The following is an 11,527-nucleotide window of genomic DNA, read 5'->3' on the forward strand; positions in this document are numbered from 1 at the left end:
AAACCTCAATCATCGCATGTATATATGTAAAATATCGCTAACTAAGAATTTCCTTTGCACCTTTTGCCGGGTTTCCAAAAAGAAATTCTGCTGCAACTTGAAGGCATCTTCTAGTACCTATAGAATTGTATTCTGGTAACTAATTAAGACGCCCCTTCGAATGGCTCATTTGATCCATTATTAGGTGGAAAGTTTTTTTGGTGACATATACCCATCCCATTGATTCAAAGGGGAGTAAGGAGGAAAAAAAAGAGACAAGAACACTATCCTTTGATCTCACTTTCAGATATTTCCGTCCTTGCCGGCAGCACTATATAATCAATTTGACAAGTAAAAAAAGAAAATTTTTCTTTTATACCACTTTCTGCCTATTAGGACCCTGATAAATGTCACACGCGTAACACGAACACATGACAATTTCGAATGTTTCTTATGGCAGAATGACAACTTTAGTTGTCAAGCATGACAACTTTCTTTTCGGAGGGCAAGTTTCAGTTTTGATTAGTTTGTTTTTTTTTTCGGATGACAACTTTAGTTGTAAAAAACATCAGGGCACGATTGCTTCGTGCCACACGTTTGACACTTATCATTTGTGTTTAATTTGAGGATAGTTCCTCCTACGCTCAACTAATTTAATTTTATACCAGTTTCAAGGAAAAAAACACAAAAGCTACATGATTTACACATACCTTTTTGTAGAATTTCAATGCATATGAAAAACTCGATGAGGACCTGCAACATCTTTATTTCACTTATGTCTGTGATTTGATTTTAATTTGGCTGCTCTTATTACGGTTCTTATGTCCCTCCTATTTCCACTAATCTACGAAATTCATGTGTGTTTTCAGTTCTCTGTTTTGTATTCCTACATAAACTTCTACCCCCTCGTCCCAAACTAAGTGTCCCCGATTTAGTACAATTTTTACTAATTTTGCACTAATCATCGACACTTATTTTTAGGACGGAGGGAGTATATATCATAGTTAGGTGTTTTTTTCTTCCATTCATGCGGTTTTGTAAGTCTGCAAATCTAAGAACTCTCAAGATGGGAGCGGATTGGACATAAGTTAACTAGAGCACGCGCTCTCTATCTAATAAGCATATATAAAAGCCAACTAATTCCCATATTTTTGACATCACAGTATCATCCATGCATGTGTGATGTGTCTTTGTATACGCAACATGCATGTCACATCCATGGCTGACGTCTATACGTAGTGAAAAGCAGTGGAGCAACCAGAATGGCCACTAGCACCAAGCGCCTACTTTGCAGCCCAGGCAGTATACAATGACGACCTCATGCGGTGGTAGCTAACTAGCTATATAGCTATATAAGCACATGCGTACATGTACTACCCACCAAGCTCTCCATCCGTCGTCTTCTCACTTCGCATGCACCGTGCGTGATCCAGTCGAGCCTCGAGCATGGGCATGGATGCAATCAACAACAACAACAACGTGAGCGCGGTGGCACCGCCGTCGTCCATGTGGACCAGCACGAGCCGGCGCTGGCGCCCGTCCCTCGCGTCGGGCCTCCGTGCCGCCCTGGCCTGCACCATCGTGGGCGTCGTGTCCGTCTACGCGCCGCCGCCCCTCAAGCGCCACCTCACCTTCCCTGCCTTCTCCTACGTCGTGACCGTCATCATCGTCACGGACGCCACCGTCGGCACCGCCCTGCGCGCCACGGCCAGCGCGCTCCACGCCACCGTCATGGGCGCCGTCCCTTCCGTCCTGGCGCTGTGGCTGGCGCACCGCACGGGCGCCGCCGAGTCGGTGCTGGCCACGTCGGCCGTGGTGGCGCTGAGCACGTTCGCGGTGGCGCTGCCGGAGTCGCCGGGCCCCGTGGCGAAGCGGATCGCGCTGGGGCAGATCATCATTATCTACGTAGCCAAGTTCAGGCGAGGGGACCGCACGAGCCACGAGCTGGTGCTGGAGCACCCCGCCAACGTGGTGCTGTGCACGGCGCTGGGGGTGGCGGCCGCCTTGCTGGCGGTGCTGCTGCCTTGCCCGCGGCTGGCCACCCGGGAGGTGGAGGACAAGAGCAGGGCCTACATGGAGACCGCCGCGGAGAGGGTGAGGGTGCTCGTCGACGCGTTCCTCCTCACCGCCAACGACACCGCCTGCGTGGATGATGGCCAGGAAACAGCCGCGGCATCTGGTAGACGGCGGCGATGGTGCATGGCAGCGTGCATGTCACAGGCCAACCGTCTCGCGTCCGCAAGCGCCGCCCTCCTCCGCCGCATGGCCGCCGTTAAGGTAATTTAATTTAACGATCGTGCATGAGAATAAGTACAAATCTTTCTTTTTAACAAAGTGGTCATGTATGTCATGCGTATCATAGATTCATTCGTTCATATCTAGTGCTAAATTCCTGCTTGCGTCAGTTGGGTGCATGCTTAGCTACCGAAAGAGCTTGCTAGATGCCAAAAGTAGACCAGCACTACAATGCAGCGCTAGTGCTACCTGGTACTATTGGAGTCCTCGTCAGAAAACGAGTAGTAGTATGACTTTGGTCTTCGGCATGCCGCATGCATGCGAGTTACCACTATTATACTATAATTAGGCAGTAGAAGCATGCATGTGATCAGCTTAATTTGCACGGATCTGGTACGTATATATGATGAACTAAACTTGGATTACTACATGCACGCGTGCAGGGAGATTTGCAGTGGGAGAGAGTGCCAGCAGTGCTCAGGCGGTGGATGCCGCAGCAGGCGGTGGTAGACCACGGCCGCATCGAGATGCCCATCAAGGGAATGGAGATTGCGCTCACCAGCACGGCCATCGCCGGCACCAGCCCTATGATATGCAGCAGCTGGTTGGAGCATATGAGAGACCAGATACGCCTCTCCATGCTCACTACACATCGCCACCACCATTGCAGCAGCACCGCCGCCACCAGCGTCGCCATGACCAAGACGACCATCAACAAACAATCACCATTAATGTTGACTACCGATACGATGACGACGTTGTTGCCGGAGAGGCACGAGGAGCTGTCTCCTTTCCTCTTCCTCTTCTCCATGCATCTCCTCCGTCGTGGCACCCTGCAGCAGTTGGCCTCTTCTCATCCGGATCAGACCAAGACTACCACCTGCAGCAAGGTAACCCCGGCGGTCACAGCAGCCGACGAATCAACCGACGACGACGACTTCTACCTGTCCGAAGAAGAAGAGGAAGAAGGAGCACATGCCAGCAGCGGAGAAGAAGAAGACCAGCTGCAAGAACACGAGGCGCCAAATAAGACTGGCGACATGGAGAAGACGTCCAAGAAGCAGAATAAGAAAAGCGTGTGGTTGAGGTGGGGGCTGGAATGGGAGAGGGTGATGACGGCGGCCAAGTGCGCCGTGTCGCTGGGCCTCGCCGTCCTTCTCGGCCTTCTCTTCAACAACGACCACGGCTTCTGGTCCGGCCTCATCGTCGCCACCACCATGACCGCCGGCCGTGACTCCACGTGGGCCGTGGCCATCGCGCGTGCGCACGGCACCGCCATCGGCTCCGTATACGGCGTGCTGGGCTGCCTCCTCTCGCAGCAGCCGCACCTCATGGAGCTCCGCTTCCTGGCGCTCCTCCCCTGGATCGTCCTCGCCACCTTCCTCAAGCGCAGCCGTGCATACGGCCCAGCGGGCGGTGTCGCTGCCGCGCTGTCAGGCATCATCATCGTGGGACGGAGGTACGACGAGGCGCCCATGGCCTTCACCATCACCAGGCTCGTGGAGACCTTCATTGGCCTGTCCTGCACAGTCGCGACGGACCTCGTGTTCCAGCGCAAGGCCAGGCCGACCGCCAGGGCCAGGGCGCAGCTCCACCGCTGCATCGCCGCGCTGCGGGAGTGTGTGGTTGGACTGGCACCCACGTCGTCAGCGAAGCAGCAGCAGCAGCACAAGACGTTGCTGGAGCAGGTGGCGCTGCTGAAGAAGTACGCGGTGGAGGCGGGCAGCGAGCCCAACTTTCTGTGGCTGGCGCCGTTCCCAACCAGCTGCTACGACAAGGTTCATGGCAGCCTGAGCAGGATCGCGCAGCTGATTGGGCTCTACCAGCACGCCCGAGCCACCCTCATCGACACCGCCGGCGGCAGCCGGCAACTAGGCGCGGACATGAAGCGCTTCCACAGCGCCCTCTCCGCGTCCCTGGAGACACTGCTTGAGGAGGATGTCGACCTTGAAGCCGGCAAAGGAATCTTCTGCGAGGACATGGCGGTGGTCAAGTCCTTCCTCGGACATGCGAGGGAGGCACTGTCACAGCAGCAGCAGGAGGAGGAAGAAGAGCAGTTGGCTGCTGTTTGCCTGGGCTCGATTGGGTTTTGCATGGGGGAGATGATGAAGGAGGCACAGCAGCTGGAGGCTCACATGCTGAACCTCAGTCTCCAACCTTGTCGCTGATGCTGCCTACCTTGTTCGTACTATGTTCATGTACCACATCTTACTATCAATGCACTGCATTGTTCAAAGGAAAAACAAACACTCATGTACTACTATCAACAGACAGCAAATGTAACACTTGTGATCACCCTTTATAAAAATCTCATCTTGGTCCAACCGTCTCAACTGCTACAACTCAGAGGAAGAGAAACTAGAGCTACAATGGAACGCACCACCTTGATCATCACACAACAAAGACAGACGCTTCATTTGTCTCACAAATTACAATCTAAAATACATGGCCGCATCTATTCCTACACAAGGCTAATGGCTGTGCAGGATGCAGGTGCGGCAGGGCCAAAGCCATTTAGCTGGTCTGCATCGCCTCCGAGTGGTACTTGTCCAAGTCTGCGTCTAGATCATTGGCAGAAACCGGCTGACTGCCACGCCCTCCCCTCCCTCGCCCACGGCCAACATCACCGCGCCCTCGACCACGCCCTGCAGCACTACGCCCGCCGAATCCACCTCTGCCCCGAGGCCATCCCCGACCACCATCACCGCCCCTTCCACGTCCGCCACTGCAAATATCCAGTACCACTAGATATGTCACTTGCTCAAAATCTTCCAAAAGAATTAGCGCAACACGATTGAAAATGCATATATGACAATGCAAATTGAACAGGGTGATTAATAGAACTAACTTTATTTTGACTCATACTTGTGAGAATCTCTAATTGAAAGTGTAATCTTTTTGACAAGCATATTTGGTTCCTTTGCAAGCCCAAGAAATTGGCAAGGTTGGGAGCTTAGGGGGAGCTAAAAATTCCTTGCTGCCATGGGCAAGGCAAAATATTTGCCTAATTGGCTATCCCTATGGGCAAGGTCTACTTGCTCTCCCTTTGGTCATGTTTTGGTCCTGGTCCTGGTCCATGTCCTGGTGCACGCGCACGCACTCATTTTAAGCTCCTGAGGCAACAAGGACCAACACATACCCTTGCTTCTCAAAGTTATTGCTCATGTTGGCTAGTTTCGCTTGCCTCAGCCCTCAGATAGCAAGTTGGGCAAATAAACAAAACAATGCTGAACATCGAGACACAGTAATGCATTAGAAGTACCACAACATACAAGATTTTACTAGAAATGATGCAGGCAAAGGTAATTCATGCCTTGCTTGCACTTTGGACGACGAAGACGGTCCAATGACACAAACTGTCCAACTAACAACATGCTAAGTTAGTCACTAACTACACAATACATGAATACCAACCATGTTAATGAATCTTTAACAGCCAGTGGAAGCTGCTGCCTAATTGTGCGAACGCTAATCAACCCAAAGGGTAAGGAACTAAGGATTGTGCTTAGAAGACAGTTTTAGCTTGACAGTAATTTTGACAAGTAACAATTTTAGCAGTAAGAAAATTCAGTAAATGTGATATCTGCTACTAACCTGTAGGAAGGAATGAAGTTTCCTATCGTCGGGGTATTCAAAGTAAAAATAGCAGGTGGTGGTGGTGCCTCAATATTTGTTCCAATGACCTCAATTTTCATAGGTTTGCCGTCAAGCTGCACATTGTTGTACCTCTTTAGAGCAGCTAGAGCATCCGATTTCCTTGAAAATATAACCTCTGCAGTTCCCTGGTGAATGGAGTTACAGTAATGAGGTGATCTGTGAGCACTCGAACTAAGTGAAAGATGTTCAAAAGGCAGACACTGCAACGAAGTTGCGATGCGCAGGGGCTGAAAACCTTTGATCTCCCACTCTTGTCGTAGTTAATGGAGTACCGCTTGAGATCGCCCACCTCAGCAAAGAGTTCCTGAGCAAATTAAGCAGCATGTTATAGAGTAATTTTAAGAGGATGAGACGATGAATAAAGAGAATTCCCTGGTTGCTCTAAAGGCGTGGAGCTAAATAATTCGGAGCCTTGTCTACTCGTAATGCGGCACGGTGGTATGGTTGGACAGTAAAAGAACAATATGAATAATGGAAACTTGGATTCCATAGATGGTGTCAAAAAAGAGCTAAATAATTGGTAGCCTTGTCAACTTCTTCTTCAGGATGAAGCTGTGGATTAAGTTGTTATCCTACTGTCGAAACCAGGTTAAAGGTGTGCTGAGATGGCTAACACGCACAGGAGAACAGAGACTGCTATTCCTAGGGTTCTAGGAGTAGGAGGGTCTACTGGTCTTACCTTGATGTCCTCGTTGGAGACATTGTAGTCGAGGTTGGAGATGTACAGCTTGGTGCCCGTTTCGACCCCGGTCGGCGGCGCCACCATGGCCATCGCCTGGGCGTGGGCATGGGCATGGGCCTGCTGGGCAGCATATGCAAAAACCGCCGGCGCCTGTGCTCCCCCACCCCCGGGAAACAGAAGGCAAGTTTAGGTTGAGTGAGCTCCAGATCTCTGAATTAGGAGGAGTAGTTCACCATACCGGGGGCTGGAAGTTGAATTGGTGGTAGGGCGCGGCGGCAGCGCGGGTGGCGGCGCGAGCCTGGAAGCGGCGGCCGGCGGGTGCGGGTCCCCCCGACGCGGAGCCAGAGCCCGAGCCCGAGGCCGGGTTGCGGCGGCCACGGCCGCGCTGGGAGGATGACTTGTTCTTGGAGATGAGGTCGTCGAGGGACATGTCCAGGGCGTCCGCCATCTCCCCCACCCTCGAGATAGATTCGCACGGCGGCTGCGGCGGCGGCGGAGGAGGGAGAGGAGAGTGGAGTCGTGGGGAGGAGACGGCAGCGATAATTAATTGGCACACAAGAGAGAGACAAGAAGAAGAAGCCCGGTCTGCATTGGGCCGGGCCGGTCTACTACTACCCGTCGGCTCGAGACGGGCTGGGCTGGGCTTCTAGCGTATGTATCGTGTCATCTTCTTCCTCCTCTTTCCGAGGGGAAGGGAAGGGATAACTTGACCGACTTCGCCATTGACAACAATCTATCCGCGATTCAAACAAGAAACAGCAGCAGCGACACCAGCAATCGACTCCGCGAGAACCAGCAAGGGGGAGGATGAAATCCTTCAAGAAGGAATTCACCCTGGGTAAGCATGCTAACCCCCCCCCCCCCCCCCCCCCCCTCCTTTTCTTTCTGAATTATTATCAGTCTGCGTCTCGTTCGGGCGCTGAATTTTCTGATGGATGGATGCAGAGGAGAGGGCGAATGAGTCGGCCGCCATGATCGCCAAGTACCCCGGCAGGATCCCCGTATGTCTCTCTCTCTATACCTCGCCGAACCGAAACTTGATGTACTACCTGCTACAGTACCAATTAGGATTAGGATAGGGTTCCCGAGGCCCGGGCATACTAGATTAGCAACCGACCTCTTTGATTGATTGATTGAATTGAATTGAACTGTACTTTGTTGCCTCTTTTAGATAGTGTGGTTCGGCTCTAGATAAGGTTTGACGGGTGAGAAAAAATGGAAATAATTCTACCAAGTTATAGCTTTTACTTGTCAAGTTTTTCAGCTGTGCTCAATTTCAATGGGGGTCAGGAAGATTGTTGCAGCCTGCGTAAACCGCAAGGTTAAGTGCTTAAGTTGAAATCCATAACCAGGGTGTTTGGAAAAAATAAAATAAAGTAAAACCATGTCCTGCATTAACCTACGTTTTCCTCACCTCCTCCTTTCCCCTATGTTGGATTTTTTCTGTCCATGTCCCCCCTCCTTGGTTTGGAATAATCTAAATCAAAACAGTACTTTCCTTTCTTGTCTTACTGAAAACCATGTCCTGCATTAACTCAATCAAATCTTGACAAAACCATGTCCTGCATTAACTCAATCAAATCAAATCTTATCAAAACCTCAACTAAATCAAAACTTTCCTTGCCTTCTCTTATCCATATCAACTCTTACCAAAACCTTAACTAAATAAATAAATAAATCTTGCCTCCCCGTGCACATACTCAAATCAAATTAAATCTTAACAAAATCAAGAATATGGTGGATGTAAAGTATGTGTCGGACATGATTTGTGTTGAACCATTAGAATATTTATGCCCCTGTTGCAACTCACGGGCAATTAACTAGTATGATATGAAGCACCAAATTTGAGAACTGCAAATCCATGATAGTACTAGCTAATTGCCTGTGCGTTACAACGGTGACATACATATTCTAGTGTTTGAACACCAATTGTGTCCGACATATACCTTACACCCACCATATTCTAATGCAGGATTTGATTTGATTGAGTTAATGCAAAAGATTTGATTTGGTTGGTCGTGTCTGACATATACATGGAACAATTTGATTTAGTTGAGTTATGCAATTACCTTACACCCACCAACGGGACGCTACAAAATATTTGATTTGATTGCCTGTTTCCAGCATATAGCTGGATTGATTTTATTTGGTTGGGTTAATGCAATTACCTTACACCCACCAACACGGGCCCTGCAAAAGACTTGATTTGATTTAATTGAGTTAATGAAGAACGTGGGAGAGGGGATGCTTCACCAACGGACGTATGACCACCAACTCTCCTTTAATAGTAGAGATTTATGAGGTTAAAGAATGCATATACATGACACATATGTAAATGTTCATATGTGATAATAAAAGTAAGAGGACTCTGCTTCGTTGGTAGCATCGTAGGTGTTTTGCCTTTTGATTTCCTCATTAATAAGGTTGGTTCTGCCAAAGCTGGCCACATTTTAACAATTTGTCTTTCAGTTTGTTTTCCCATCGTAAGCTGATTTGTTCGGCATCGTGTGGAACACATATTAAGGTGGTGTGCATTGATTGATGCAGAGTCTGGGGTGATCCTACATGTGCCTATGCATTTCTAAGTTGTAGTGATTGTGATTGTAATTCTTGTATTAAACAAGTTAATTGAGCTCAAACTAAATCATCCCAAAGGCTAAATGCCAAATTCCACAATTCAGAAATCGCCATGCAAAGAGCAACACCGAGCTACGAAGTCAAATTTCATATCACTAGTCACCACACCTCAAAATTGATGAGAATTGCAGCTAGCAACGTGAGCAACGAAACGAGCAACTGGCGAGCGTGGTAGGGACCCAAGGACAGGAGAACTCGTTTCTGTTGGACTTGTGGCCTTGTCTGTTGCCAACATGGAATGCGCCCTGTCCCTGAAGAAACCCATGAAATGACTATCTTTTGCCTGAGCAAAGTGGACTGCGTGCATGGGGCCATGTCTGGCTAGATAAAGTCATCACCGCTCGATGCAGCACACCAGTGAGCCTGGGCAGTAATCACCCATGGTCGCCATGTGCTTGCTCCACCCCTGCTTTATTTGTTGTCGGTTGTCGCCAGACTTTTTGTGGTTGGGAGAAGTGCAGCGCTACTGTTCCATTTTATGCACTTCAGTAAAGATACCACTGTGCTACTGTTCCATTTTATGCACTTCAGTAGTGATAACTGAACACATATACAGCCCCATAAACTTAGAAACTGCAGTGTGCTTGTGCGAGGTTTTTTTTTGTCGGCCGAAATTTCTGGTAACCTGAACTGCCCTCCCCCTCCACAAGAAACATTGTTACCGGTCAAAATATTTGGTTAAATTTGAATTTCAACGTTCAAAACTACATCAAATATGTTGAGGTAAAAAAGAATAATGAGCTGCCACTGGGAGGATTTGAACCCATGACCTAAACGATAGGGACGATTCCAGCTGACCATTGAATCGTCCTCTACTTCGCCTGCAATGTAGGGTAGAAATGTACCTGTTCTGTCCTTAAAAATTGAATTCAAAGTTCATTTAAAAATTTTCGGGTAAAATATCTAGATTCCCTGTAACCGTCGGTAACCAGGCCTATCGTTAACCCTCCGATAGAAAAAAATGTCGATCAGTAAAAAGAAGACCTAGTTTGTGCTGTTTTTATATGTGTGTTCTTGCTGTCAGAAGAGACTATATGCGTTTGGAATTTGATGCCAGGACGTCTTCTTTGTTGGTTGTCAAGATATTTTTCATGCTTGGTGACATACTAAATAGACTATGAGACGATGAATATGGAGAAGTAAAACAAAGTTGCTATTTCTCACCCAACCCACGAGTCATTCTACTCTCCAGAGATTTACTCAAACTGACGGGATTTAAGCAACTTCTAGACTCTGACAAAAAAACATGCATTTCCCTCTGTTGTTTCTGTTAATCAGATGGAGTATCTCTGTTTGCATATATGCTGCTCCAACATTATGCTCATGTTTGCATTTGCAGGTGATTGTTGAAAGGTTTTCAAGGAGTAATCTTCCAGAAATGGAGAAGAGGAAGTAAGCATATCTCAGAGACCAGATATATGCATGATATGTTAAAATTCTATGTACCAGATTGATAATTGCTTGTTTGTGATTGCAGGTACCTGGTTCCTTGTGACATGCCAGTTGGGCAGTTCATTTTCATCCTGCGCTCCAGGTTACATCTGTCTCCAGGGACGGCGCTTTTCGTGTTTGTGCGCGACACCTTGCCCCAGACGGGTGAGATTTAATTCATGCTGGTGTTGCACATAAATCCATCTGTTTGTAAATTAATACTAATTTGTTAACAATTTTTGCAGCTAACCTGATGGGTAGCGTGTATGATTCGTACAAAGATAAGCAGGATGGCTTCCTCTACATGTGTTACAGCAGCGAGAAGACATTTGGGTGACATCTGCCTGACTGCAATTTGGCGTAGTGCACCCAATCCCAGTGTACATATGTGACATCAATCTCTTGTTAAATGTCAAGTGTAGCAGCCTCTGCCGATCTCTAGTTTATTTTACTTGCACGTTTCACATCTGTATTGCTCCCGGAAAAAAGGAAAAAAAAACTGTATTGTTGTATCACCGAAGTAAACTTATGCCCCTGTGCATGATGCTGCTTGCGAAGTCCTTTGGCAAGGATGGACGTATATATGAATAGAAGTGTTGATTGTGATGACAAGTAAACGCCTGCTGCTGAGCTGTTGACATTACCAAGCTCATGTGCGTACATGCGTCATTGCTTAGCTAACGAGCGTTGTTATTATCGTCATGTTTGCACGGTGTCCACTCATTTCAAAATGAGTTTGCTTGGAGTAGCGGTTTAGTAGTACTATAAGAGTTGTCTTGGAGACCGTGCACATGTCTACAAATTATAGCACTTACGCCCGGGGGATTTGTAGCCCCGAGTAAGAAATGTGATGGCAATTCTGGAACTGAACTTCAAATGTGGTGTTTTTTTACAATCCACTCCCGG

The 11,527-nt window shown here is 48.3% G+C and overlaps 3 protein-coding genes across 3 annotated transcripts; 2 read left to right on the top strand and 1 right to left on the bottom strand.

Moving 5' to 3' along the window:
• The first annotated feature begins 1,348 nt into the window (after positions 1-1,348).
• LOC109787642 (uncharacterized) lies at positions 1,349-4,535 on the top strand. The gene is made up of 2 exons (XM_020346177.4): positions 1,349-2,256; positions 2,658-4,535. The coding sequence occupies exons 1-2, from the start codon at positions 1,426-1,428 to the stop codon at positions 4,380-4,382; spliced, it is 2,556 nt and encodes an 851-aa protein (XP_020201766.2). The 5' UTR covers positions 1,349-1,425; the 3' UTR covers positions 4,383-4,535.
• Positions 4,495-7,130, bottom strand: LOC109787643 (THO complex subunit 4A). The gene is made up of 5 exons (XM_020346178.3): positions 6,792-7,130; positions 6,551-6,703; positions 6,107-6,175; positions 5,809-5,996; positions 4,495-4,939 (listed from the first exon to the last, which is right to left on the bottom strand). The coding sequence occupies exons 1-5, from the start codon at positions 6,999-7,001 to the stop codon at positions 4,729-4,731; spliced, it is 831 nt and encodes a 276-aa protein (XP_020201767.1). The 5' UTR covers positions 7,002-7,130; the 3' UTR covers positions 4,495-4,728.
• A 73-nt stretch (positions 7,131-7,203) lies between these two features.
• LOC109787644 (autophagy-related protein 8D) lies at positions 7,204-11,238 on the top strand. The gene is made up of 5 exons (XM_020346179.4): positions 7,204-7,391; positions 7,499-7,554; positions 10,530-10,582; positions 10,668-10,786; positions 10,867-11,238. The coding sequence occupies exons 1-5, from the start codon at positions 7,361-7,363 to the stop codon at positions 10,956-10,958; spliced, it is 351 nt and encodes a 116-aa protein (XP_020201768.1). The 5' UTR covers positions 7,204-7,360; the 3' UTR covers positions 10,959-11,238.
• The last annotated feature ends 289 nt before the right edge of the window (positions 11,239-11,527 follow it).

The sequence above is a fragment of the Aegilops tauschii genome, chromosome 5, assembly GCF_002575655.3.
Source record: "Aegilops tauschii subsp. strangulata cultivar AL8/78 chromosome 5, Aet v6.0, whole genome shotgun sequence".
Classification (NCBI taxonomy): domain Eukaryota; kingdom Viridiplantae; phylum Streptophyta; class Magnoliopsida; order Poales; family Poaceae; genus Aegilops; species Aegilops tauschii.

What these genes read in the sequence shown, in the direction of transcription:
- LOC109787644 (XM_020346179.4), top strand. Translation starts at nt 7,361, where the DNA reads ATGAAATCCTTCAAGAAGGAATTCACCCTGG. An exon ending in AGTACCCCGGCAGGATCCCC is followed by an intron (nt 7,555 to 10,529) that starts GTATGTCTCTCT and finishes TTGCATTTGCAG; the next exon opens with GTGATTGTTGAAAGGTTTTC. An exon ending in CCAGAAATGGAGAAGAGGAA is followed by an intron (nt 10,583 to 10,667) that starts GTAAGCATATCT and finishes TTGTGATTGCAG; the next exon opens with GTACCTGGTTCCTTGTGACA.
- LOC109787643 (XM_020346178.3), bottom strand. Translation starts at nt 7,001, where the DNA reads ATGGCGGACGCCCTGGACATGTCCCTCGACGACCTCATCTCCAAGAAC. An exon ending in ACAAGAGTGGGAGATCAAAG is followed by an intron (nt 5,997 to 6,106) that starts GTTTTCAGCCCC and finishes TCCATTCACCAG; the next exon opens with GGAACTGCAGAGGTTATATT. An exon ending in AACTTCATTCCTTCCTACAG is followed by an intron (nt 4,940 to 5,808) that starts GTTAGTAGCAGA and finishes GGATATTTGCAG; the next exon opens with TGGCGGACGTGGAAGGGGCG.
- LOC109787642 (XM_020346177.4), top strand. Translation starts at nt 1,426, where the DNA reads ATGGGCATGGATGCAATCAACAACAACAACAACGTGAGCGCGGTGGCA. An exon ending in GCCGCATGGCCGCCGTTAAG is followed by an intron (nt 2,257 to 2,657) that starts GTAATTTAATTT and finishes GCACGCGTGCAG; the next exon opens with GGAGATTTGCAGTGGGAGAG.